Consider the following 24,312-nt stretch of genomic DNA (forward strand, 5'->3'; position numbering starts at 1 on the left):
GGTGGTGCTACAGTTCCTGCCATGGTGTGCTTTAGGCCATGGCTAAGCCATGGACTGAAGCCCAGGGTGAACACATACAGTTTTGTAGGCTGTGAAATGTGCAAGTCCAGGGAACATCATCCTATAGACTAAGCTATGAACAACTCCCTCTTCAACTGTGTAGTTTTGGAGGCCCTATTGAAATTCTTACATTTGCAGCTGCAATTCTTGAAACCCATGAAATAATTGCCTGATTTCCAGGTCAGTACATTTTATGAAGCTAGTTTCCCTAATCCAATAGAGCAATCTAGTAAGAAAGGAGGTGAAGATGTGAAGCCACTTGGGTCAGAAACCAAAGAAAGCCCATGAATGATATAATTGAAGCAGGTGGAAGACAGACAAGGCTAGTGAGATGTTCAGCCAAGTTTTTAATGTGGTTTCTATAACCTCAGAAGAAGACATCTTAGAAGTAGATACAAAAGTTAACCTTGAAAGGACATTCTGGGTGCAGGAGTATAAAAATGAGTAAGTCACAGTTCTTTCCCATAGGAGTTTAGTGTCTTCATTATCAGCAAAGGCTAGTTTGGGCAAAAAGTAGAAAAATTACTTTTTATGATCTATATATTACCCTAAAGCCTCTATTTTTTCTGGAACTCTTGATTAAAAACCATAAATCTTCAATTACTTTCAAACACTTTTATTTTTGATCGCAGTGCACATCCCATTTAAACGCATCTCAGATTAACGTGGCACACTCTTCCAAGTGCTCAGAGCACTTCATATGTACTATATCCCTGAATTCATTCCCACCAAATTTTTATAATGAGGTTAAAAATCAGCCCTGGAACTTCCCAAAGGAATACTAGGCAGATTTACAAAGTGAATCATCCAGCAGATGGTAAGACTTGGATTTTTGCTTGCTTTGCAGACGTTAGCATACTTCAAGGTAATTACACATTAAAAAATTTTCACTTAATTTTGGGCGAGGCAGTGTCTGAATTAATGAAAGTATAAATTATAGAAAATTTAAAAAATGCTGTCTTGTAACTCTCAAGCATCCAGCTTACACTAACCATCAACAAAATGTTTGTCAAGTATATGTCACTGCTAACAGATAAGCTTTTGTTCTAATTAGTCTACTAAATGAATGCTGTTGAAGTTCTTCAAAACAGTCTCCCTTTAATCTTTTGTACATCATTACTCTGCTGAACAGATTCATTCTTTTTATGTATGACAAAGAGTAATGGAGACCTTTCCTCTTGGAATTGATGGTCTCACTATATAGTGATCCACTGCACCAGATGAATTTCTAAACAGACTTTGAAAATTATCTCGGGGCTGTGCACGTCAGTTGGATGAGGACAGATGTAATGCTTTGCTTTGAAGCAGGTTGAGTCCCATTCTTGCTTCTAACTCTTTAGGCTTAGGTTATGCATTGCTTATTGTGATAACTAGCTGTTTGAATACAAATGTTAATCTTATTCTTGATTCTTTCTGCTGACAGCTCAAGTAAATGGTGCCCAAATAGACGATGAATAAAATCTAGAGTAACACACATACCTTGCCTTGTGAAAATTAACAAGCGCTTTATGAGTTTTTTTGAACCCCAGAATGATTAAACTAGGAATGAATCTAAAATAAAACTTCAAATAAAGTCTGAAGAACTAGGGAAAGAAAATACCATCCTGAAGACTTAGGAGAAAGGTAGACTTCTGAATATAGAAGCACAAAGAAAAATGCAAATCTTACTTTGCCTTCTCCCAAAGAAATGAGAAGATGTAGCCTGGTGAGATAGCAGCAGAAAGACTTAAGAAGAGAAACAGGTGTTTTTAGAGATAGAGATAAATAAAAATATGTGACATAGGAATTAAAATCCTCACTGAAATATAAAAATTACAGCCACAAAATTTTAATCAATGATTAGAAGATAAATTTGAAAACACTGTCTTGGAAAATAGATGAAAATTGAAAATGATGGGAAAAGATAGTAGGAGGTCAGAAAAGAAAGAACCAACATAAATAAATGAATCGTAGGTATGCTGAGACAAAAGCTGGAAAAGAAGTAGTGAAGAAAAAATTGAAGGCAACTTGCTTGAACAGAAGAAAGTAAAGACCTGGGTTTGCAGATTAAAAGGGCTCCCTGTGTTCAAAAGAAATAATTTTTTTTTTAGTAAAAATCTCCCCTCCCCCATAATTTCATATATACTAGCAAAGTTTTTGAATTACAAAACATAAAGAAAAATGTTTGCCTGCAAAGAAAAAAAACCCCATCAGACTTTATTCCTAATTCTCTTCTACAGCATACAAATAGCATAAGACAACTGAGAAATATGTTGAATTTAATGAAAATTCAATAAATCAATACCTAAGTTGTTGTTCTTGTGTATCTCATTAGCCACCATGCCATTCTTGGAAAGAATTCTTCAAAGATATACTTCAGCCAATTGAAACATGAATCAAAATAAATTCTGCAGAACTGTGCTGTCCTGTATAATGTGGCTATTAAGCACTTGAAATGTGGCTAGTCCTAATTGAGACGTGCTGTAAGTGTAAAATACACAATGGATTTTGAGAAAAAGCAAAAGAATATAAAAATTCCATTAATATTTTTTGTATTGATTATATATTAAAATGACCAGATTTCTGATTTATTGGCTTAAAATTGATAAAATTATTTTTGTTTGTCTTCAGTGAAAGTAGCTACTAGACAATTTAAAATTACATATGTAGCTTGCATCTGTTCCACTGAACAGTGTAGCTCTAGATTATAAATTGTTATGTTAAAGAAGTATTGAGCACCAAAACCAGGTAAATATATCTTTAAATCCAAATATTTATTGGGCATAAACTTAGAAAACAGAATGTAATGTGAAATACCATCATAATTCTTAGCAGTGAAGCATCATAATATTAAAATAACAATTTAGCAAAATATCTAAAAATTCACATGTTATCAGTAAAAGTGAATAGAGGGAAGGAAAGAGATGGGAAAGGTAATCTCATCACCTCAGACAGATAGGAGTCAGTTGACACTATTAAGTTATTGATGTTGATAAAAATACAAGAGAAACAGAATATAAGAATATATAATTTTAAATTTAAAGATAACTATCAGCCAGGCATGGCTGCATACACCTGTAATCCCAGCTACTTGAGAGACTAAGGCAGGAGTATTGCTTGAGTCCAGGAGTTGGAGGCCAGCCTGGGTGACATAGTGAGACCTTGTCTCTAAAAATAAAAGAAAGAGAGAGAGAAAGAGAAAGAGAGAGAAGGAAATAAAGAAAAAAGAAAATTATAATAGTTTCCCAATCTGGATTAAAACACATTACAGCTATATATTGTTTCAAGAGGAAAAACTAAAACCAAAAATGATAGGCAAGAATGTTTCAGGTAATTACAAATAAAAAGGAGCTAGCTCTGGTAGGATCAACTTTCTAAAAAGCAGAATTCAAGGAACAAAGAGCAAAATGAGTAATTTTCTATTGATAAGGGAGGGATGTAGTCCACAATGAAGATGTGAAAACGCTACACCTTATTTCAGCCATAGGATAGATCTTGCATGCTACGCTAGGTATGGTCCTTTTCTTTAAATTAGTGCCCATGAAATAGTTACAAAAATTCCCATAAGTTAGATGACAAAAAATCAGGTTAGATTAAATCAAGATTAGATTATGTAGGACATACTCTCTGACTCTACTGTTACAATGTTACCATATTACAGTCATATAATATGTAATATTATTAAATTAATTAATTATTAAATTAATTACATAATATGTAACTATCCATAATGACCATATTGTTATCTAGAAAATAAAAAAGGTAAAGAAAGGAAGAAGACAACTTTAAGTTGCACCACCACTAAAAACAACTATTGGAAATATGTTTTCAAAAATAGACAACTTCTGGGAAATAAAAATTGCCATTGTGGTCTTCTTAGAAGTTGACATGTCAAACGGGTGACCTGTAGCCAAAACCATAGATAGAAATTCTCTGATTTACAAAACAAATTAGGGAAAAAAGTGGAAGACTAATCTATTGAAAGCAGGGGAATGAAAATATCAAATCTAAAAGCAAAGACAAATGAATTAGAAATGAGAAAGCAGCAGAGTTTCTAAATTCAAGAACTACGTCTTTAAAAAGGCAATGAAATTAACAGATCTCTAGAATAGCACCGTCCAGTGAAACTTGCTGTAATGTTGGAAAATTCTACGTTGGTGCTGTGCAATACAGCAATTACTAGTCATGTGTCTATTGAACATTGAAATGTGCTAGTGAGACAAAAGAAGAAGATTTTTAATTTTATTCAATTTTAGTTATTCCAAATTTAAATTGCCACATATGACTAATGGGTATCACATTGGACAGAAGAGCTCTAGAAAGTAGACAGAGAAGAAAATAAGCAAATAAATACTCAAAAATGTTAATATATAGATGTGGATTAAAATAGAAGATGCAAATAAATTTATGCAAACAAATTTGAATATCTCTACAAAATGGCAATTTTAAGGGGAAATATTCCAAAAGAAATAGATAAGATGAATGCAGCAATAACAAAGACTTTTAAAAATTTGTGAAATAATTACTTTGCTAAAATTATTTTGGATTCCAAGAGTTTTATAGGCAATTTTATTCAAATATTGGGGAATAGACTATTCCCAGGATAAAAACAATGTAAAAGATGAAACTAAAGGCTAGAATGGAAACCAAAGGCAAGGAATAGAATTACTGGCAGTACAAATCTGTAAGTATGTTCTAGTAACAATATAATATGACCAAATAGAACTTATCTGAGTAATGCAAGTTGGCTTTACTATTAAGAATTTTCTTTTTCTTTCTTTCTTTCTTTTTTTTTTTTTTTTGAGACAGAGTTTCGCTCTTCTTGGCCAGGCTGGAGTGCAGTGGCACTATCTTGGCTCACAGCAACCTTCTGCCTCCTAGGTTCAAGCGACTCTCCTGCATTAAGAATTTTTTTTTTTTTAATTTTTTTTTTTTGAGATGGAGTTTTGCTCTTGTTGCCCAGGCTGGAGTACGATGGCGCGATCTTGACTCACCACAACCTCCGCCTCCCGGGTTCAAGCGATTATCCTGTCTCAGCCTCCTGAGTAGCTGGGATTACAGGCATGCTCCAGTACGCCCAGCTAGTTTTGTATTTTTAGTAGAGACAGGGTTTCTCCATGTTGGTCAGGCTGGTCTTGAACTCCCGACCTCAGGTGATCTGCCCGCCTTGGCCTCCCAAAGTGCTGGGATTACAGACGTGAGCCACTGCGCCCGGTCAAGAAGTTTTTAATACATGATCCAGATGTCATTTAGACTTTCCCTTTAAGAGCTATATAAGATTGTTTCAAACCTTCATTTTACGTAGAGTTTTAATCCTTAAAGTTTCTGTGAAAATTTTAGGGGTTCCCCTCATTACTTCTGGCTATTGTTTTCTGAGTCTGTTGCATTTTTTCCTATACTTTGTGTCTTGCAGATAACAAAGGATAGGACACAATCCATTCTTCATAATTTCTAAATCCTCTCTGCATTGTAACTTTCAGAAAGCAGCAAGTGTGTGAAACTTTTATGATTCCAGACAGCCAGTTATATTACAATTCCACATAGCATTTAACTTAAACACAAATGCCAGAGGTATAGGTTTTTGGAAAATTCTGCACTTATATCTGCCAAGTGTCTTACACCATTTGTGTTGCTATAATAAAATACCTGAGACTGGGTAATTTATAAAAAACAAAAATTTATTTCTCACAGTTCTGGAGGATGAATATCCAAGATAAAGGTGCTGGCAGATTCAGCATCTGGTGAGGGCCTGATTTCTGCTTCTAAGATGGTGTCTTGTTGCTGTGTCCTCTGAGGGGAGGAGCGCTGCGTCCTCACATGATGGAAGGGACAAAAGGGAACCAGACTCCTTCCATGAATCCCTCATGACCCAATGACCTCCCAAAGGCCACACCTCTTAATATGTTATACTGGGGATTTGGTAAAACAGATTAATCTAATAAGATAACTCAGAAATAAACTCTAATGTCTTTGGGAATTTAGAATGTATCATCACAGATCAAATTTGATTCTTATATTTTGATGGGGGAGTCCTTTTCCCCACCGTGATGTATTGATAAGGAGTTGAATTTTCAAATCTTTTTGCAATTGCAGGAGACAGAATTCCTGAAAAGTTCCTAAAACCAATAATTACTGTATTGAAAATAACAAAACAGTATCTAGGTGACTGATTTAAGATATTCAAAACATTATTGGTACTTTATTTTTTGTACCATCATTATTTTTTTGTTTTCATCTGGGCTTTATTCCATTCATTCCTGATTCCTATGTATCCCAGCCCCAAACTTCCTACCCACTGAGAATTTTAGGGGTTTTATTCATCAAAAGGAGAGGAAGGCTACAAACCCACGTCACAGATATTTTGAGAACCACCGAAGGTTTTCAGTAATGTTTTTTCCTTCCCTTTACAGAGAATTAAGTCTCTTTCTTTCCCTGTGCTTCTCAGGACTCAGCTTTCTGCCAGCATAATCTTTGAGTATTCTTATACAGACCTGAGTTGATAAGTCACTTGTCAGATTTAAATGGGATTACCACATCACCTTGGGCTCCTCCTAGCAGCAGTTTATCAAGCTGCCACTCTTAGCCACACCACAAGATGAATCTGTAGTTATTTCTGATTTAGATTCTTCTTATCTCATTTTCTTGCTTTCTTGTCTTTTCTCAGCCCATTAAATTCACCTTGCATTATTTATCCTCCCCTGCAGCCCGAATTTCTTTTGTTAAAGGAAGCTGCAAACTGCTGCATGCAAGATAGTAAGTCAGGCCTGTAATCCCAGCACTTTGGGAGGCCAAGGCAGGCGGATCACGAGGTAAGGAGTTTGAGACCAGCCTGGCCAACATGGTGAAACGCCGTGTCTACTAAAAATGCAAAAATTAGCTGGGCATGGTGGCGGGCACCTATAGCCTCAGCTGCTCAGGAGGCTGAGGCAGGAGAATCGCTTGAACCTGGGAGGCAGAGGTTGCAGTGAGCCGAGGTCACGCCACTGTACTCTAGCCCTGGTGACAAAGTGAGACTCCAAAAAAAAAAAAAAAAAATCGTGGAGACTAAGTCAGGACTCTTCCTAGTTGCGATAAGGCAAATTCTATTTCCTATGTAAAAAATTGTCTGTTTCCTATTCAGAAATGCAGGACGTTCTGCATGATCTACACTATGCATCTGTTTATTTGCTCTGTAATGAAGTAATAAACACAGGGTGATGTATCACACAGAGCCTTGGATTAGGAGAATGAGAATTTTGGGTCAAAGTCATCTGTTTTCTAACCCTGTAATCTGGGTTATTTGATTTCTTGGAGACTAAATGTCCCAGTGTTCAATAGTTTCCGTAATACTTACTTTGAAGGGCTAATGATTCAGTAGGCTAACACAGGTGAAGTCCAGCACATAGCAAGTACTGAACAAATGTTTGCTACATCTGAATCAGAGACCCTGCTCTCTTGATGAGTTCAGTGGTACAGATGCTGCCAGTCTGGAGGATTTATAACCAGTCTGGAGGGTTTATGGGTCCATGAAAAGTTGTCTTTGTGAAAAGAAGGGAGATGATTTATGGCAGGGACAGAGGGGAGGTAAGAGGAAAGGAGAATGTAGTAGGCATTGAATGAGAGTCAGGAATAAGTCAAAGGAGAGAGGAAAGAGGAGGCGAGGAGGGGAGTGAGGAGAAGCTGATGAGATGGAGTGGGCTGAAGGGAGATGCTCACCTCCTGCACCTGAGCCGCATTATTTTTGGTGTCCTGAAGGCTTATTTCACCTAAGAGTTCCCTCATGGGGTTTTTGATATTATTGAGAAAGACCTGTGTGACTCTATCTGTTTGTGTATTTTTGGCTCTATTTAGTCAGAAACATTTCATGCTTTCAACATCAGCTTAAAATAAATCAGAGCAGGGGAATTTTTATTTTTCATTTTGTCAGAGCAGACCTTTCCAGTGCCCCTGGAGAGTCTTCTGCCCACATTTATGGAGAGTCAGAGGAGGGGTTCTTTTCCACTGTCTCAGAGTTCACAGAGGAGAGTACTTACTCCAAAAGAGTCACCAGATTGAGTTGAGATGAGCCATGGGAGAGGCCCATGGTGATCCTTCTAAGGCAGGAATGAGTAGCAGATTAGATTCTGGCTGTATTTTCTAGCACATAAAAGTTGTGTGGATACCCTGTATCCTGGGCGCCTCTTTGGCCTGGCTTTACATCCTCTTGGTCCTATTTTTAAGCTCCAGCTTAATTTCTCTTAATTTCCACCCAGTTTATGTGGGAATTGCCCCATACTCATGTGTGGGTAGATCCCGAAGGGCTAGAGAATTAATTCCCTATGGAGTTACCTTTGACCATGGGGGATGAGAGCCTGCAGATAAATGTTCCCAGTTCGATTCCTCAGGGGGATAATTCTGAGCATGCTCCCCACCTTCTCTGTAATCCCCATAGAACCCAGCCCCAGGTATCCTGTCTTGATAGGGTTTATTATTAAGTACAGTAAGGCCAACAGATCAGGAGGTGACTGACATTGAAAAGATAGTGTGTTACACTCACAGATTCCAAGAGAAGGCACACATCATACCGTGGGGGCCACACAGGAAAGCACTGGGGCTGGTCACTGGGCAGAGGGGGATCAGGCTGCTGTGGGCAAGAGCCTCAATGTGGTTCAGGAAGCAGTGAGTGAGGCAGGGTAAGCAGGTTTAGGATTGGCTAGTTGGATAATGTCAGTGGTCTTGGGGTAATTAAGGCAGATGGATAGTGGCCAGGAACACAAAAGCTCTATAAGGGCAGTGGTTGCGGGTGCGGACTCTGGGTCAGTTGGTTTGTATTTGAAAGGCGCACCCCTGGGAGGAGGACTACTGCCTGAGGAGGTGCAGGGGCAAGGTGACTCAGATATATTATTATTGGGTTGTCTGGAACCAGACATGTCTGGAATATGCACATAGGGCAGATGTTACAGCGTAAAGTTTACAGATGCTAGAAATAGGGTGAATACACCCACGGGGATGACGACTTGACAGGATGACGACTTGACATTGCACCTGTGTCTTGGTTTTTCCCTTGTTACTCCCTGATTTACTCTCCCTGTTCTCCTCTCCTGCCTCCCGGAATCACTTCCAAAATAAAAAGCTTGCCACAAGCCCTTGTCTCAGAATCTACTTTTCAGAAAGAAACTTGGTCAAGACCTTATGCTGGATGCAGTTCAGAATGGGCTGAGCAAGGCCCTTTTTCTCTGCACACGGCAGTGTTCTTTGTTCATCTTTCTTAGAGTGTTTCCTGCGATATATTTTTTTTACTTTAAAATTGTTAATATTGTTATTACTCACCTTTTGCCTTAAAGTTTTATTTTTACTTTTTGAAAAATAGTCTATCATTTATGATTTCATTCAGCAAACATCTCTTCAGAGCCTGCTGAATATATAATCATGAGTTCACACTGATAGTTCTAGTTCAAATCTAACACAATAGGCATCTTTACCTTCTCCTATTGTCTGTTTGTATTTTCTGTCTCCTGGAATAAGAGCTGTGGTTTCCAGCACCCTCATTATGGCTGCTCATTTGCTCTGTCCTACAGTATATATGATATAGTTTAGAACTGCTCCTTTATGATTACTAACAACAGCAAACCTACCCAGGGAGGTTCAAGATTTCTCTGCTGTGTGTGTGTGAGTATGTGTGTGTGCATATTTAGAATTGATCTCTCTAGTGATATATAGTAGGGGTACTGTATTCATAAGATATTTAAATTAATTATTTTCCATTATAATTATATTACTAATATCACACACAGTTAGGTTTGTTTCTGTTTCTATTCAATTTTAGGATTTTAAAAATTTTTTGTTAACTATATATTTGAATATTAAAACATTTACATTATTCAAAAGTAAAAACTGTATAGAAATGTGAAGTCTTTCATCTCTAACCTGTCTTACTTATTCCGAACTCATCCCTTGTGGGTAATTTTCATTGTTTCTGGTCCTGTCTTCTTTGCCTTTTGCAAAAATAAACACATATATTTCTCCTTGTTTCTTATTCAAGAGGGAGCATAATATAAACAGACTCATGCATGTTTCTTTTTCACTTATAATAGATCTTGGAAATCACTCCTTATCAGCTTATAGAGATCTTTCATTTTGGAATATTGGTCAGTGGCATAGCAATCCATTACATAAATGTACTATAGTTAATTCAGATGTAGTTAGGCTAACTACAAGAGATTTCTTAAAGGGGAGCAGCATGAGGACTTTGGCACTGTTAAAGGATAATTTTTTGAAAATTCATACAAGTACAAAGTGAACACGTGTCAAAGATCTTATTCAACACATTGATGAAGAAACTAGTAAGATGTTATAACTAGTTTGGAAGAAAATCCAAAGAGCATACAAATATGTAAATCCATCAGGTATGCTGAAATGAATTTACTTAATGGATGTGAAACTGGCAAGACTCATCAATATCTACACGGCCATAATTAATTGCATTCCATGGGACACATTTTACATTTCTACGGACAAGATTCATTTGTGTTTCTATCAGTTTTCTCCAATTTACAGTACTGTAAAGTAGTTCCAAGATAGTGAAAAGTGAAGACAATTCAGATGGGTGAGATAGATAGGACATTCATGAAAGTTTTTGGTCAATTTCAAACACTTTGATGGATTGGAAAATTGTTTATGGAGGGGATTAAGGAGAGGGCTAGGGAAAACAAATTTAGTTTTCTAAAGTCTGACTCTAGTCTAAATCAATTAGCAGCTGCCTTGTGTTTTTCTGCCTCTTCAAACCTTCTTGAGTGCAGGGAAGGTAGAGTTTTATTTTAAGAAACTGTTACAGCCACCCAACTTTTAGCAGCACCACCCTGATCAGTCAGCAGCCATCAACACTGAGGCACGATTCTCCACCAGCAAAAAGATTACATCTCCTTGAAGGCTCAGATGATTGTTAGCATTTTTTAAAATTTCAGCAATAAAGCATTTTAGAATTAAGGTATGTATATTGTGTTTTTAGACAAAATGCTATTGTACACTTAATAGACTACAGTATAAACATAACTTTTATATGCATTGGGGAAACCAAAAAAATTTGTGTGACTCATTATATTGTGAATTTGTTTTATTGCAGTGGTCTAGAACTGTGAACCTATGATATCTTCTACGTATGCCTGTATATTGTTTTCTAACCTTTTTAGAAGATGAAGGCAAGCGAGAGGGGAGTTGAGAGTGAGTGTTGAGTGAATCATAGTCATCTCTTCAATCGCAGTCTTCTTTTAAACTCATCAATGTGTGTCTTTGTGGGGGCTGGTACTTTGGAGGTATCATCACAATTTTGTTTGGGAGCCCTTAATGTAGAGGTGGCTTGGGTCTTATGATCCTTCTGATTCATTGACTGGGAAAATGGTGAAAAAGCTCTTATGAATTCATTAATAGTTTTAGATGAATTTGTAGATTTATTAATCACATCTATGTATATTTAAAAATTAGTTACATATTTATGGGTAAGATGTGATTTCACCCACAGTTAAATGCATGGCATTCTATGGATTCAGAAGCTCTTCCTATGAGCCTGCCATTCCTCATAAGTCGCTACTCCACAGCACAGTAGTTTCCTCTCTGAAACACAGATACGGCTGTATCACCACAACCTTGCTCAAAAATCTGTCTTTTCTTTCTTTTTATTGCTTGGAGGATAAATTCTTAAATGTGTAGCATTTTATTCAAGGCACTTTGCAAATGGTCCAACAGGCCTCTGACCGAATCTCTGGACACTGCCCCTGTGGCTTCGTGCCAGCCTCAGGAGCTGCTTTGTTACGCCTCTAAGCCTTTGCATATGCTGTCTGCACTGATTGTTTTCCCCTCTTTTCTACCTGCTGAAGAGTGTCTCATGCTTTAGACCATATCCAATGTCATGTTCTCTGTGTGGTTTTCCCCAGGGCCCCGAGGCAGAGTGAGTGAGCTCTCCTCTGGGTCCCATAGCCCTCTGTTTGCCCCTCAGTTATGGTGCATTGCCAGTTTATTGTGATTGCTTGTGGGTTCCCTTGGGAACCAGTCTCATTCATCTTTCCATTTCTAGGGCCAAGAATGAAACCTGGCACATTGAGGGAATTCAATATGTGTTTACTGAATGAAAAAAATGAAGGAATAAAGGGGGATGTGCAGGAACTTTATTGTAAGGCCTTCACTTAGATCAGGTTTAAGAAAACAGGCTGCTGTTCTTGTTCTTCCTCCCAGAAGCAGACCTTCATTAACATAGAACTGATCTTCATTAATACAGAACCAGACTTCGTTAATAGAACCAGATCTTATTAAGATATATGTGTAGGGCCTTTAAAAAACAAAAAAAGCTGTCTTGTCTTTCAGGGGTTTGAGGAATCTGTTTCCTTCCACTGATGCACTTTAATTTTCTCTTGATAGACACAAAAGCAGTTTGTATGGACACCCCAAGGGAGGTCAGTTATGGCATGGGCATTGAAAGAGCTGTTTGCTGACACATGGGTGTCCTTGCTTGTAGGCTCAGGGATCCATGTGAGGCACTCCCTGTTGTGCGTGAGGTTCTTTCAATCTTCCTGGCAGAGCTGTCCTTCTGACACAACAAGCCAGGGTGATTTCTCCTGTGGTGGGCTGCAGGTGGCTGGCCAAGGTCTCAGGGAGGAATCCCCATGTGCACACAAATCCATTCTCTATCTGCCTATCCCATGCATGGTGTGTGTTAGCTAGCACTGCTTCTCACTCCTTCATGCCCATCCCTCATGCCCCATACGGAGCCTTTGTGTGAATTAGAAAAATCCAGTATTTTGCATAGACACAGCTCTATGGTGCATGGCTTAGTGATCTGACAGTGTTTTTTTTTTTTTTAAATTTTTATTTATTGTTATTTTATATTATTCTATTTTTATTTTACTTTAAGTTCCACTATACGTGTGCAGAATGTGCAGGTTTGTTACATAGGTATACATGTGCTGTGGTGGTTTGCTGCACCTATTGACCCGTCCTCTAAGTTCCCTCCCCTAAACCGCACCCCTCAACAGGCTCTGGTGTGCGTTGTTCCCCTCCCTGTGTCCATGTGTTCTCATTGTTCAACTCCCACTCATGAATGAGAAGATGTGGTGTTTGGTTTTCTGTTCCTATGTTAGTTTGCTGAGGATGATGGCTTCCAGCTTCATCCATGTCCCTGCAAAGGACATGATCTCATTCTCATTTTTATGGCTGCATAGTATTCCATGGTGTATATGTGCTACATTTTCTTTATCTAGTCTATCATTGATGGGCATTTGGGATGGCTCCATGTCTTTGCTATTGTAAATAGTGCTGCAATAAACATATGTGTGCATGTGTCTATATGGTAGAATGATTTACGTTCCTTTGGGTATATACCCAGTAATGGGATTGCTGGGTCAAATGGTATATTTCTGGTTCTAGATCCTTGAGGAATCGCCACACTGTCTTCCACAATGGATGAACTAATTTACATTCCAACCAACAGTGTAAAAGTGTTCCTATTTCTCCACAGCCTCGTCAGAATCTATTTCTTCTTGACTTTATTTTATTTATTTATTTATTTTTTAAGATGGAGTTTTGCTCTTGTTGCCCAGGCTGGAGTGCAATGGCGTGATCTCGGCTCACTGCAACCTCTGTCTCCCAGGTTCAAGCGATTCTCCTGCCTCAGCCTCCCAAGTAGCTGGGATTACAGACATGCACCACCATGCCCGGCTAATTTTGTTATGTTTAGTGGGGATGGGATTTCTCCATGTTGGTCAGGCTAGTCTTGAACTCCCGACCTCAGGTGATCCACCTGCCTTGGCATCCCAAGGTGGTGGGATGACAGGCATGAGCCACCGTGCCTGGCTGCTTCTTGACTTTTTAATAATTGCTGTTCTGACTGGCATGAGATGGTATCTCATTGTGGTTTTGATTTGTTTTTCTCTAATGATCAGTGGTGTAGAGCTTTTTTTATGTTTGGTGGCCATGTAAATGTCTTCTTTGGAGAAGTGTCTGTTCGTATCCTTTGGCCATTTTTTGATGGGGTTATTTTTGTTGTTGTTGTAAATTTGTTTAAGTTCCTTGTAAATTCTGGATATTAGACCTTTGTCAGATGAGTAGATTGCAAAAATATTCTCCCATTCTATACGTGGCCTGTTCACTCGACCTGACAGTGTCTTTGTGTAAAGACAAATTTTTTCTTTTATCTGGGTAGACATAACCAGCACAAACCAATGGCAATGGGTTAATGGTAATGGTAATGTCTTCAGGCTGTACTTAAAAAATTTTTTGCTCATAGATTTTTAAAATAATAGTTATTTAATTAATTATGATTTATTTATGATTTTTATTTACTTTTATTTTTATGAATTTTTATTTTAGAACAGTTTTAGATATACAGAAAAATTGCAAAGATAATACAGAGATCTCATACAGCCTATACCCAGTTTCCTGCATTATTAACCTCTTACATTAGCTTGGTACGTTTGTAACAGTTAATGAACAAATATCTGTACATTCTGAGCAGCGAACATCCACACGGTATTCAAATTTCTTTAGTTTTTAATTGAATGTCCTTTTTCTGTTCCAGGATCCCATCTAGGATGCCACATTACATTTAGTCATCATGTCTTTAGGCTCCTCTTGGCTGTGATAGTTTTTCAGACTTTCCTTATACGCTAGTCCCTCTATTTCCAAGGGGGTTGGTTCCCTCAGGTACCAAAATGCTCAGAGGTTCAAGTGCCTGATATAAAATGATGTAGTATTGTCATATAATTTATGCACATCCTCCCATATACTTTAAATCACTTCTAGATAACTTGTAATACCTAATACAATGTAAATATTAACTAGTTATTGTATTGTTTAAGGAATAATATAATAATAATATTAAGTAAATAATAATAATTTCAATAGCAATAATTTTAATAATTTAATTTTATTAAAATAAAATTTTATTAAATAACAAAATTTTATTAAAATAATAATTTTAATAATTTAATTTTAATAATAATAATTATAATTAAGTATAATAATAGGTAGTTATTGTATTGTTTAGGGAATAATGACAAAAAAGTCTGTGAGTGTTCTCTACAGATGCATTTTTTTTCTGAATATTTTCCTTCTTTAGTTGTTTGAATCCATGGAACCCATGGATATGGAGGCTCAACAGTATTTGGTGCCTTTGGCTGTTTTGAAGAGCGCTAGTCAGGTGTTCTGTCACAAGTTCTTCAAGTGGTTTATCTAATGTTTTCTCCATGACTAGACTGGGTGTTTTAGACTGATTATTTAATAAGTTTTATTTCTGTTTAGGTATGGTAAGGTCAACAGATAAGGAGACAAATGCCATTGTAAAGAGAATTTGTTACCCACAGTTCCCAAGAGAGGGCTTCCATGTCATGTTACGGGGCCATCTGGGGAAGCACTGGTGTCAATTAGGAAGTGGGGGTGGGACATCGTGGGCAGGAACCTTTGTTGTGGTTTCTGCAAGAAGGAACAGGCAAGGCAGGGTAAGCAAGGTTGGGACTGGCTGGTTTGAATGATTTTGGGGGGCTGAAGCCTAGGGGCTGCCTAATACCTAGTTGCCTGGTACCAGGCCCTGAGGTGATTAGGCCCAGTGGAGAGTGGCCAGGGGTGTGAAAGTCCTACAAGGGAGGTAGTTGGTGTGTGGACTCTGGATTGGCCGGTTTGTGTTTTAAAAGCACACCCCGGGAAGGAGGACTTTCCCTGGGGAGTTGGGGGTTCGGGGAGAGTGGGGCAACAAGGGAGACAGGAGGCCAAGGTCAGGTGACTCGGGCATACTATTGGTTGTCCAGAACTAGCTGTGTTGGGCACATGCATGTAGGGCAGATGTTACAGCATCAAGTTTATGGAAGCTAGAAACATGCCTACTACACAGAGCAAAGTGACATTTTCATGACATCATATCAAGGGCACACACTATCAGCACAACTTCTCACTGTTGAGTTTGACCTTGATCACCTGGCGGATCAGGCGCTCCTTTTGTAGACACCGCTTTCACTTGATGCCCACCTTTAACATTTATCTCACATGTTTGAAGTTTTACATGCATAAACATACATGTAATTTTCCTGGGTCTTGATATTGTAGAAGAATCAACCTGTTGATCGTGAGTTCTAGTTCTTAAAGGTGGTGCCCTCTTTGGGGTGGGTGTCTCCATAAAATGGAGTCTTAGGCTTCAGGCAAGCCGAGTTTATAGGGGAGACTTGTGTTTGAACATCCTCACTGTTCCCTAAAATGGTAGTGCTTTATATACTTCCAATTGCTGACTAAACATCTAAATAGATACCTGTGGCTCTGTCAGGAGTTAGGGCTGATCACCACTGCAATGAGACAAGGTATATCCAATAACTTAGCTTTGAGTCAAAATACTTAGAGTGGTAGCCTATTTTCTACATATAAATGTAAAAATTCCTGGTTACAGCTCTCTAATGTTGGTGGAGATGATGAGAAATATATAAATTTCCCTGCTCTGCTTTGGAAGATCCTGAGTTGGGGAAGGCAGGACATGGAGTCAACTGGTGGATGATTCACCTGCATCTCTCTTTTCCCTGTGCCTCAGGGTCTAAGTCACAGAACTGTCTGTGGAACTCCCTCATCGACGGGCTCACAGGGAATGTCAAGGAGAAGCCACGGCCAACAATTGTCCATGACCCTCGACCCCCAGAAGAAATCCTAGCTGATGAATTGCCACAGCTGGATAGCCCGGAAGTCTTGGTGAAGACATCCTTCAGGTTTGGTGGATTGCAACTCAATGTGTTCCTTCTTATTTGCTTGTGGAGTTGTTTCAATCCAGTTAGATGCATAGTCAGTGTGGACAGCAAATTACTTCATTTCTTTGCACTGAGTAAATTAGAATTGATGAAGGAGGGTTGGAATCAATGCTAGCTGGACTTCTGGCTGGATTTCCTGAATGTAGTGAAGATCTTATCAGTAGTTAAGTTGCTGTTGGTATTTAATTGGTATTGGCATTTAAATGCTGAGGCAAAGGATTTACTGATGTTGGCAATTTGAATTGGATTAATGAGTCTTTTGCTTCAAAGGAGGATGACGCATCCAGATAAGGGCGTAGAAGAAAAGCACGTGTTGGGAATTAATTCAGTCCTGTGTCTTTAGAGTCTCTTGCTGGGGGAAGGTTTCCAGTTGTAAAAGATGTAAGAGCTGCTGCTGACGGAAATGAAGCGAGAATTTTCTCATGTTGTTTACCAGGTGGCTGTTTACTCTGTGCTAGTTCATCATTTAGCCTTGCATCTTCCCGCAAGGTCTCTTATTTTCTTTTGGTATTGTACTCCATTTTCATTATAACTCCGTCCCTTACCTTCTCACCCATATTAAATAAAAACCAATCTGAGTATGAATGTGGTGTAAAAAGGTGATTTTTTTTCCCCAAATGGGTCTTTCAGACTCACATTTGAAACAGTATATTTACAGTACTACTGGTTTCAGAAATTAAGACTCGATCATTTTTCCAGATTGCTTTCTGCCCCTCCTTTCTTCCTGTTATATCAATTTTACTTCTTTCACTTTTCTTTCCACTATAGACTTTCATACTCTCCACATGGTTAGCAGAACATATAAACCTCATTTTTCTTTCCCCATAAACAATTCAGACAGCTCTTGGAGTTCCATGAAATAGATTTGAAAAGTGTACTCTCTTTTGCATCCAGGTGATATGCGTAATTCCTCAGTGAGAGCCATTTCATTGTGTGAAGGTTCTTAGTGTCTATTGAATTATAGATGAGTTCAGAAAGGAGTGATAAATAGGGGTTTGGATTTCTTTATACAGTGTGACGAGTGCATTGGTGAGACAAGAATTGCAGGCAAATGCTGTTTTTATTCCTACTAAGGGCCTGGTTATTGCATCATAAGGTTTTGAATAAACTAAAACTCACTCACCTGGAGAGAAGTACATCTTATGAACCTGCAATTCTCAGCAAGTGACTGTGATGAAAGAGGGGACTGTGAATGGCTTTCACTGTCTATGTGTTATCGCCTTGGAGCATCTCTTATGGAGTCAATCTCTTCTCCTAAGGGTTCTTATAGCTACTCTTTTCACCCCAAACCAGGTTCATCATCTTCTTCGATGAACGGGCAAAGAGCTACTCTCATGAAAAAAACATCTTATTTGCTCACTCAACTCCTTTACCATCATCTATTTTGTTTGCATTCTCTTGGTGCTCTTTAATAGAGAGAATGTATTGATGCCCATGAGCGTCATTTGATCTGTTAGGTGTAACATGTAGCAGTGTCTTGGTTTCTGAAAGAGATTAAGTTATACATTGAATATCAGGACTTATTTCTGTTTCCTTGTAACATTTGGTGCTGTAGGAAGAAGACTGCAGGTGCATGCAGGTGTATGCCAACCCTTTAGCAATTGAGACAAGAAATCCATTAGCATTTATTTATTTATTTATTTATTTATTTATTTATTTATTTACTGGTACCCTTAATACAACTGTATACTATTCTGTAACTATCCTTTCTTCCAAAAAAGATGGTTGATTTTGATGACAATGCTAAATGGTAAATATTTTCTTCTGCAATTGTCCTTAACTGTGGTGGCATGATCAGCTGTGAGATTTGTTGTGCATAAATTACTACAAGTAAACTACTCAGGTATGGGAAGAGTTTATCAATGAATAAATCAGAGCAGAATCAAGGTTACCTTACAGCTCCTCTGTAGGGTCATTACCACTGACTGGTACCACAATAAGGGTTAGTGATAGCTTTGATTACTTCTCTTTTTCCTTGGTCATACTTGGAGGGCATTTGGAGTTTAGGGCCAGGAAATATGGTCATCAGCTCTTACCAAACAAGATACAAATGACAATGTCAATAAGCCCAATGTGCCAAATTATCAGGAGGTCCAGTCTTTTCTTGGGGTTCTTGACCCTCACTATTCCTAAGGACCCCCAGCCTTATTGACAGTGGTTCAAGAATCATTGCTTATCCTGCTATGCCTTTTGTCCCTTGCTAGGGAAATGAGGTCTCATGTTGAGCGTGGACTTTCTGACCTCAGTGAAACTAGGCATTTTTGTCACCAACCTAGATTACCTCTTCCTTGTGATGTCTCCTGTCTGTGGCTTCTGTTGTCTTTTCCTGACCCTTGGCCTCAGCACAACCACAGTTTTTCTCAGACGTATTCTAATAATGTTGATTCTCAAAAGGAAGGGGTTAGATACTTAATTCCACTTTCCCCAGAAATCTTTTCTAGCTCTCTGCAAGGTGGAGGCAAATATATACAAGCTACCACCAGGACAAAATGTGTGTACTTGTTTAATATTTGCCTTTAGTATTTTCATTTAAGTAGTTCTTCTCAGAGCAAAGGGACAGTCTGCTCTAAAGCTAAATTCTACTTTCCATTTCCAAATATATGAATTATTTACAAATTTATCAATGATGGGTGTTTTTCAAAAAAATTTCAAATGTTTTTATGTTTCAATCTCCACCAGACTCCCTGTTACATCAGCAATAACTGTTCTTATTTGCCAGGCTTAACCCAAAAAATTCAAGGATTCTGTCCATTTTAGAGATGAAGAAACTGGCCTGGAGAGAGAAAGCCTATAAAAAATTGCTGGTGGATTGCTAGTCTCCAATGCAGCAGCAAGGAGTGGCTTAGGAAAACTTTAAATCTTACTTTATCACCCCACCCCAAATAAGTATATCATCTATAAACTCACATAAAAAGCATGCTTGTGATTCAAATGCAGCTTCAAGACATGTCCCTGGGCCTTGTCTTCCAATCAGGCTGCGATCCCTAAGTATGGCCTGCAAACACTCTGAATTGTTGCTGGATTAATGTCAGTTACTAATAATGCCAGAGGGTATAGCTGAAAGTGAGAATTCGACACACTGACTTGGAAATAAAGATTTTGGAAAATGAAGGCACCACCTTTCTTCCCCAAGGGTTGTGTCAATAGTTGAGGTTTGTGCAAATGCCATCTCAACTCTGGGTATGGTCCCTGACAGTCTTCCCTCTTGTCCCCTTCCTGGCTGGGCAGTGCTGATGAGGCAAATACTCTGTGTATTGGGGCAGACAGTTTAGCAGAGTATTCGGACGAAGCTTCCAGGGCTTGAGGGGAAGGTCTCCTCGTGGCTGCCCAGATTCAGATCCCAGCCAATATTGCTGGAAGGCAACACAGTTTAGTGCTTAGTTGTACTAAGGGCTTTAGTCTTTACTCTCCAAGAAAGGAACAGTTTAAGCTATCCAGGTGGGAAAATTTGACTTCTGATAGTGGCTGTACTGGGTTTCAGTTCCAACTCTATTACCCCTGGCCAATTGCTTCATCTCTTCAAGCCTGTTTTTTCCTCCTCCCCCCAACCCCCCAGCTTTATAGTGGTATAATTGACAAAATTTGTATATCATTTACAATGTAAAATAATATGATATTTTGTCATATGTGTACATTGCAAAATGATTAAATCAAGCTAAATAACATCCACCACTTCACATAATGTCTTTTTTTTTTTTTTTTTTTTTGGTGGCAAAACCTCTGTTTTCTTAACTGCCAGGCTAAGGTTGGCCTTGAAGAGTGGTCTGATGACTCAAACTTGAGTGTGCATCACAATCACCTGGGGGGGATTGTTAAAACATTGTTGGGCTCATCCCAGATGTAGGTGGGGCCCAAGAATGTTCCCTAACAAGCTTCAGGTTATACTGATGCTGCTGGTCCAGGATCACACCGAAAGAACCACTGCACTAGGTGAGATTTAGGAGTGTTTTCTATGTTAATTTGAGCGGGTCACTTACCTATTGATATGGTTTGGGTCTGTGTCCCCACCCAGATCTCATCTTGAATTATAATTCCATGTGTCGAGGGAGGAATCTGATGGGAGATGATTGGCTTATGGGGGCATTTCCCCCATGCTGTTCTTGTGATAGTGAGTGAGTTCTCACAAGATCTGATGGTTTTATAAGCTTCTGGCATTTCCCCTGCTTACTCTTCTCTCTCTTGCTGCTATGTGAAGAAGGTCCTTACTTCCTCTTCACCTCCTGCCTTGACTGTAAGTTTCCTGAGGCCTCCCCAGCCATGTGGAACTGTGAGTCAATTAAACCTCTTTCCTTTATAAATTACCCAGTTTCAGGTATTTATTTATAGCAGTGTGAGAACAAACCGACCTATTCCGGCCTGTTTTAAAATCTTTGAAATGGGGATAAAGAGACCCCCTTCCCGGGGTTTGGGGAGGATTTAAAGGAGATAATGCATGTGAATGAGCCAAGCACAGTGTCCAGCACCTAGAACGAGCTCAGTAAGTGTTAATTTTGTATTCGTGCTCAGCACTCACTGGAATCCTTGCATGCCCTTGAGCTTACACATACAAAGTTAAATAGGATCAAACATGGGTTTTATGGCTCCACGTGCAGACAATGTGGGCCCTGAAAGCTCACTAAACTTGTGGCATGAAAGGTCTGTTTTCAAAATCTGAGATTTTTGAAAAGAAGAAAGTGGGAGCCATAAATAAAGAAAAAGGCTTCAGTGCCTGGAAAATAGACACTCCTGGGAACTCACCTTGGGTGCCTCTTTCCTTCTTTCTCATATTTTATCCCTTTAAACCTGTTGCTCTGCTTAGGCTTTTCTTGAAAGAGGATAGAAAATAAATTGAACCTGGGGCTAAGGAAGACAGACAAGTCCATCCAGTCTGATTAGTCACAGGAATCTCAATACCTGCCACTAGAGGACCCAAGAGAACAGGAAAGAGCTGGCTGCTGAGAGAGGTTTCTCTCCCCAGCCTCTGGTGTACACATTCCCAGAGGTGGGAGGGACCTGGCTCAGATGGTACCACAAGTAAGAGAAGCCAGTGTTTATTGAGCATCTGCTGTGTGTCAAGGACTGTGCATTCATTTGCTCACTTAATCCCCCCAAACCCTGGCAAGTTGAGTATTATTTTCTCAGTTGTACAGGTCAGGAAACTGAGGCTCAGAGAGATCAAGCAGCTTGCCCAAAGTCACCCAGCAGGTGGCAGAGCTGGAGATTTCAACCAAGTCCACCTAGCTCTACAGCCTTGCTCCTTTAGCATATTCTACTAGCACCACATAACCTTGGACTTCATGTCTCCGGATTTGTTGTTGGTGAAAAAAGATATGGTGTGATTGGTTATACTAATTTGAATGTGCACTTTGGATATATAATTTGAGTTATATTTTGATACATATTTTATGTATCCTATAAGACTGGCCCTGTTCTATTGCACTGAATCTTTTTCTAGTCTAGACTTATGTTTTCAATCCACCTACCCCTTTTGGATAGAAGCCATTGAAGGCACTGCTTCTCAAACCTTATGTCTAAATGAATTCCTTGGGGAATCCTGTTAAATGCAGATCCTGATTCAGTAGGTCTGGGGTGCAGCCTGTGAATCTGCATTTCTAACAAGCTCCAACTGATGCAGTGGTCTGAGGACCACCACCTTCTGTGTGGTGAAACACAGGCTTTGGAATCCCACAAGTATGAATTTGCAAACAATCTTTTAAACTACATGATTTGAGTAATGGTTTTGTTCTCTTTCCTCATTTTCCACATGCAAACAGTAAAATAATGGGCTTTGGGGGCTGCTGTTAGGATTAAGTGGGCCAACGAAGGTGACAGCCTCTAAGTCTTTCTCGCTCAGTTTTTAAAACCCTGTTTGGGAGAAGATTGATCCTGTACACCCCCAACTCTTTCTTTTGTGACTGGGTTATGCAATGGGCCCCAGCCGGGGAATATGAGCCCTATGGATGCTTTGTGAGTGATGCTGGCTGTGGGCCTGACCTCCTTGGGCAGTGGTGGAAATTCTGAAGCCACTCAGTGCATTGCCCACCTCAGTTACTTTACCTTGAATCATGTGACTCCCAACACAGGTTGAGTTGCCAGGTTTTGATAATTTTGCACTTGGAAGAATCGTGTGCTTACTCCCTACAGAGTCAGTGGGGGCTTGGTGAGCTTCTCTTCCCACTTAGAATGGACTTATTTGGGCTTTGGCAAAGGCTTTCTAGATTCTATAGATAGCTTACTAAGAATATGTTCCAGAGAGCAGAACCGCGTTGAGCCAACACCCTCAGCTACGGATGAGATTAAGGCCTTGTCAGATCCCATTTAATGGATTGCATTTTCCATGCAGAATTAAATCGTTGAACTCATCCTAATTTTGACTTTTGGCAGTCATTTTTCCACTAGGGGCTGCTGCCAAAATGTCAGTTTCTGACTTGATTACTTTCAGGAAATGTGCAATCTGGCTGATGATATAGCATGGTGTGGGGTAGCGTCCCCTGGAGCTTCGGCCCCTCCCTAGGATGAATCATGGGTTAAAATTCCCAATTAGCTCATAGGAGTCTAGTCACACATACCCTTCTATCACTGAGTGTTGCTCACCCACTGGAAACTTCTGGGGACACCTACTCTCCTGACTTAGTGTTGCCTTCCTGGAGTTATTTTTCACCTTTAGTCTTTGCAAATCCAAATCATTTGCCAAGGGGAAGAATGAAAGAATGAATTCTGAGAATTTTTAAAGCCTAGAGAAGTTTTTATTGCAACCTTGGCTTCACATAAAGGCAATGTTTAGGTCTCTCTTTGTAAGTTTTTAGAGACAGATTTTTCAGTGTTAAAAAATGACCAAGTATATATGAGGTAGACATTATTCCTCTTGCATTCTTGTTGGTCCTCTCCCTGGTATTTTGGGAAGGGAGGGCTTATCTCTGTGGTGGCCATGAGAATGTACCTTTCATATCTCTGATCACAGAAAGTGAACTTGACCCATGGCCTCTTAGCTTGTGTGGGGGAAATTTATCCCTGTGATGGCCAAGGCTATGCATTCCAGAGGAGCCCATTGACATTGACTGAGCATGGCAGGGACCCTAAGGTCAGCTGTTCCTGGGAGACATGGAACTCCTCTGATGGTGACTTTGGTATTCAGACTCACTAATGGCCTTGCTGAACTTTCTTTAGAGCTGCAGTACAGTCTCAGACACTTCTACCCAACTTTCTTTTACTGGGAGTCAGACCTGCATCCAGGTCTGATGGCTTTCTCAGCCTCGCTCAGCTCTTTACTCATTTATTTTTACAGATTTTACTCCAATACATCTCTTGTATGTCTAATCCTGTCTTGACATCTGCTTCTCAGAAAACCACAGTCTCCCATCACACTGCAGTTCTCTGCTGGTGCACTACTTCTAGCTTGGCGTGGGGGGCATAGCTCCAATGTTACTGGCATAGATATTCTGGGCCAGTCTCTCTATATTTAATTTTATATTTGATACTGTATCTTCCCTATGGGCTCTAGTGGGAGGGAACATGGGGCAAGCCACAATTTTCTTTAGTATCTTGTACTTTTATTGCCTTACAGGGG

At 39.3% G+C, this 24,312-nt stretch overlaps 1 protein-coding gene across 1 annotated transcript in view; it reads left to right on the top strand.

Annotated features, from left to right (window-relative positions):
* The window catches only part of PDE1C (phosphodiesterase 1C), a 569,208-nt gene that overhangs the window by 115,976 nt on the left and 428,920 nt on the right, over nt 1-24,312 (top strand). Inside the window, exon 3 of the mRNA XM_010353320.2 lies at nt 16,556-16,727. Within this exon, the coding sequence (XP_010351622.1) occupies nt 16,556-16,727 (172 nt within the window). The remainder of the gene's footprint in view (nt 1-16,555; nt 16,728-24,312) is intronic.

This window comes from Rhinopithecus roxellana, chromosome 6, assembly GCF_007565055.1.
Source record: "Rhinopithecus roxellana isolate Shanxi Qingling chromosome 6, ASM756505v1, whole genome shotgun sequence".
Taxonomy (NCBI): domain Eukaryota; kingdom Metazoa; phylum Chordata; class Mammalia; order Primates; family Cercopithecidae; genus Rhinopithecus; species Rhinopithecus roxellana.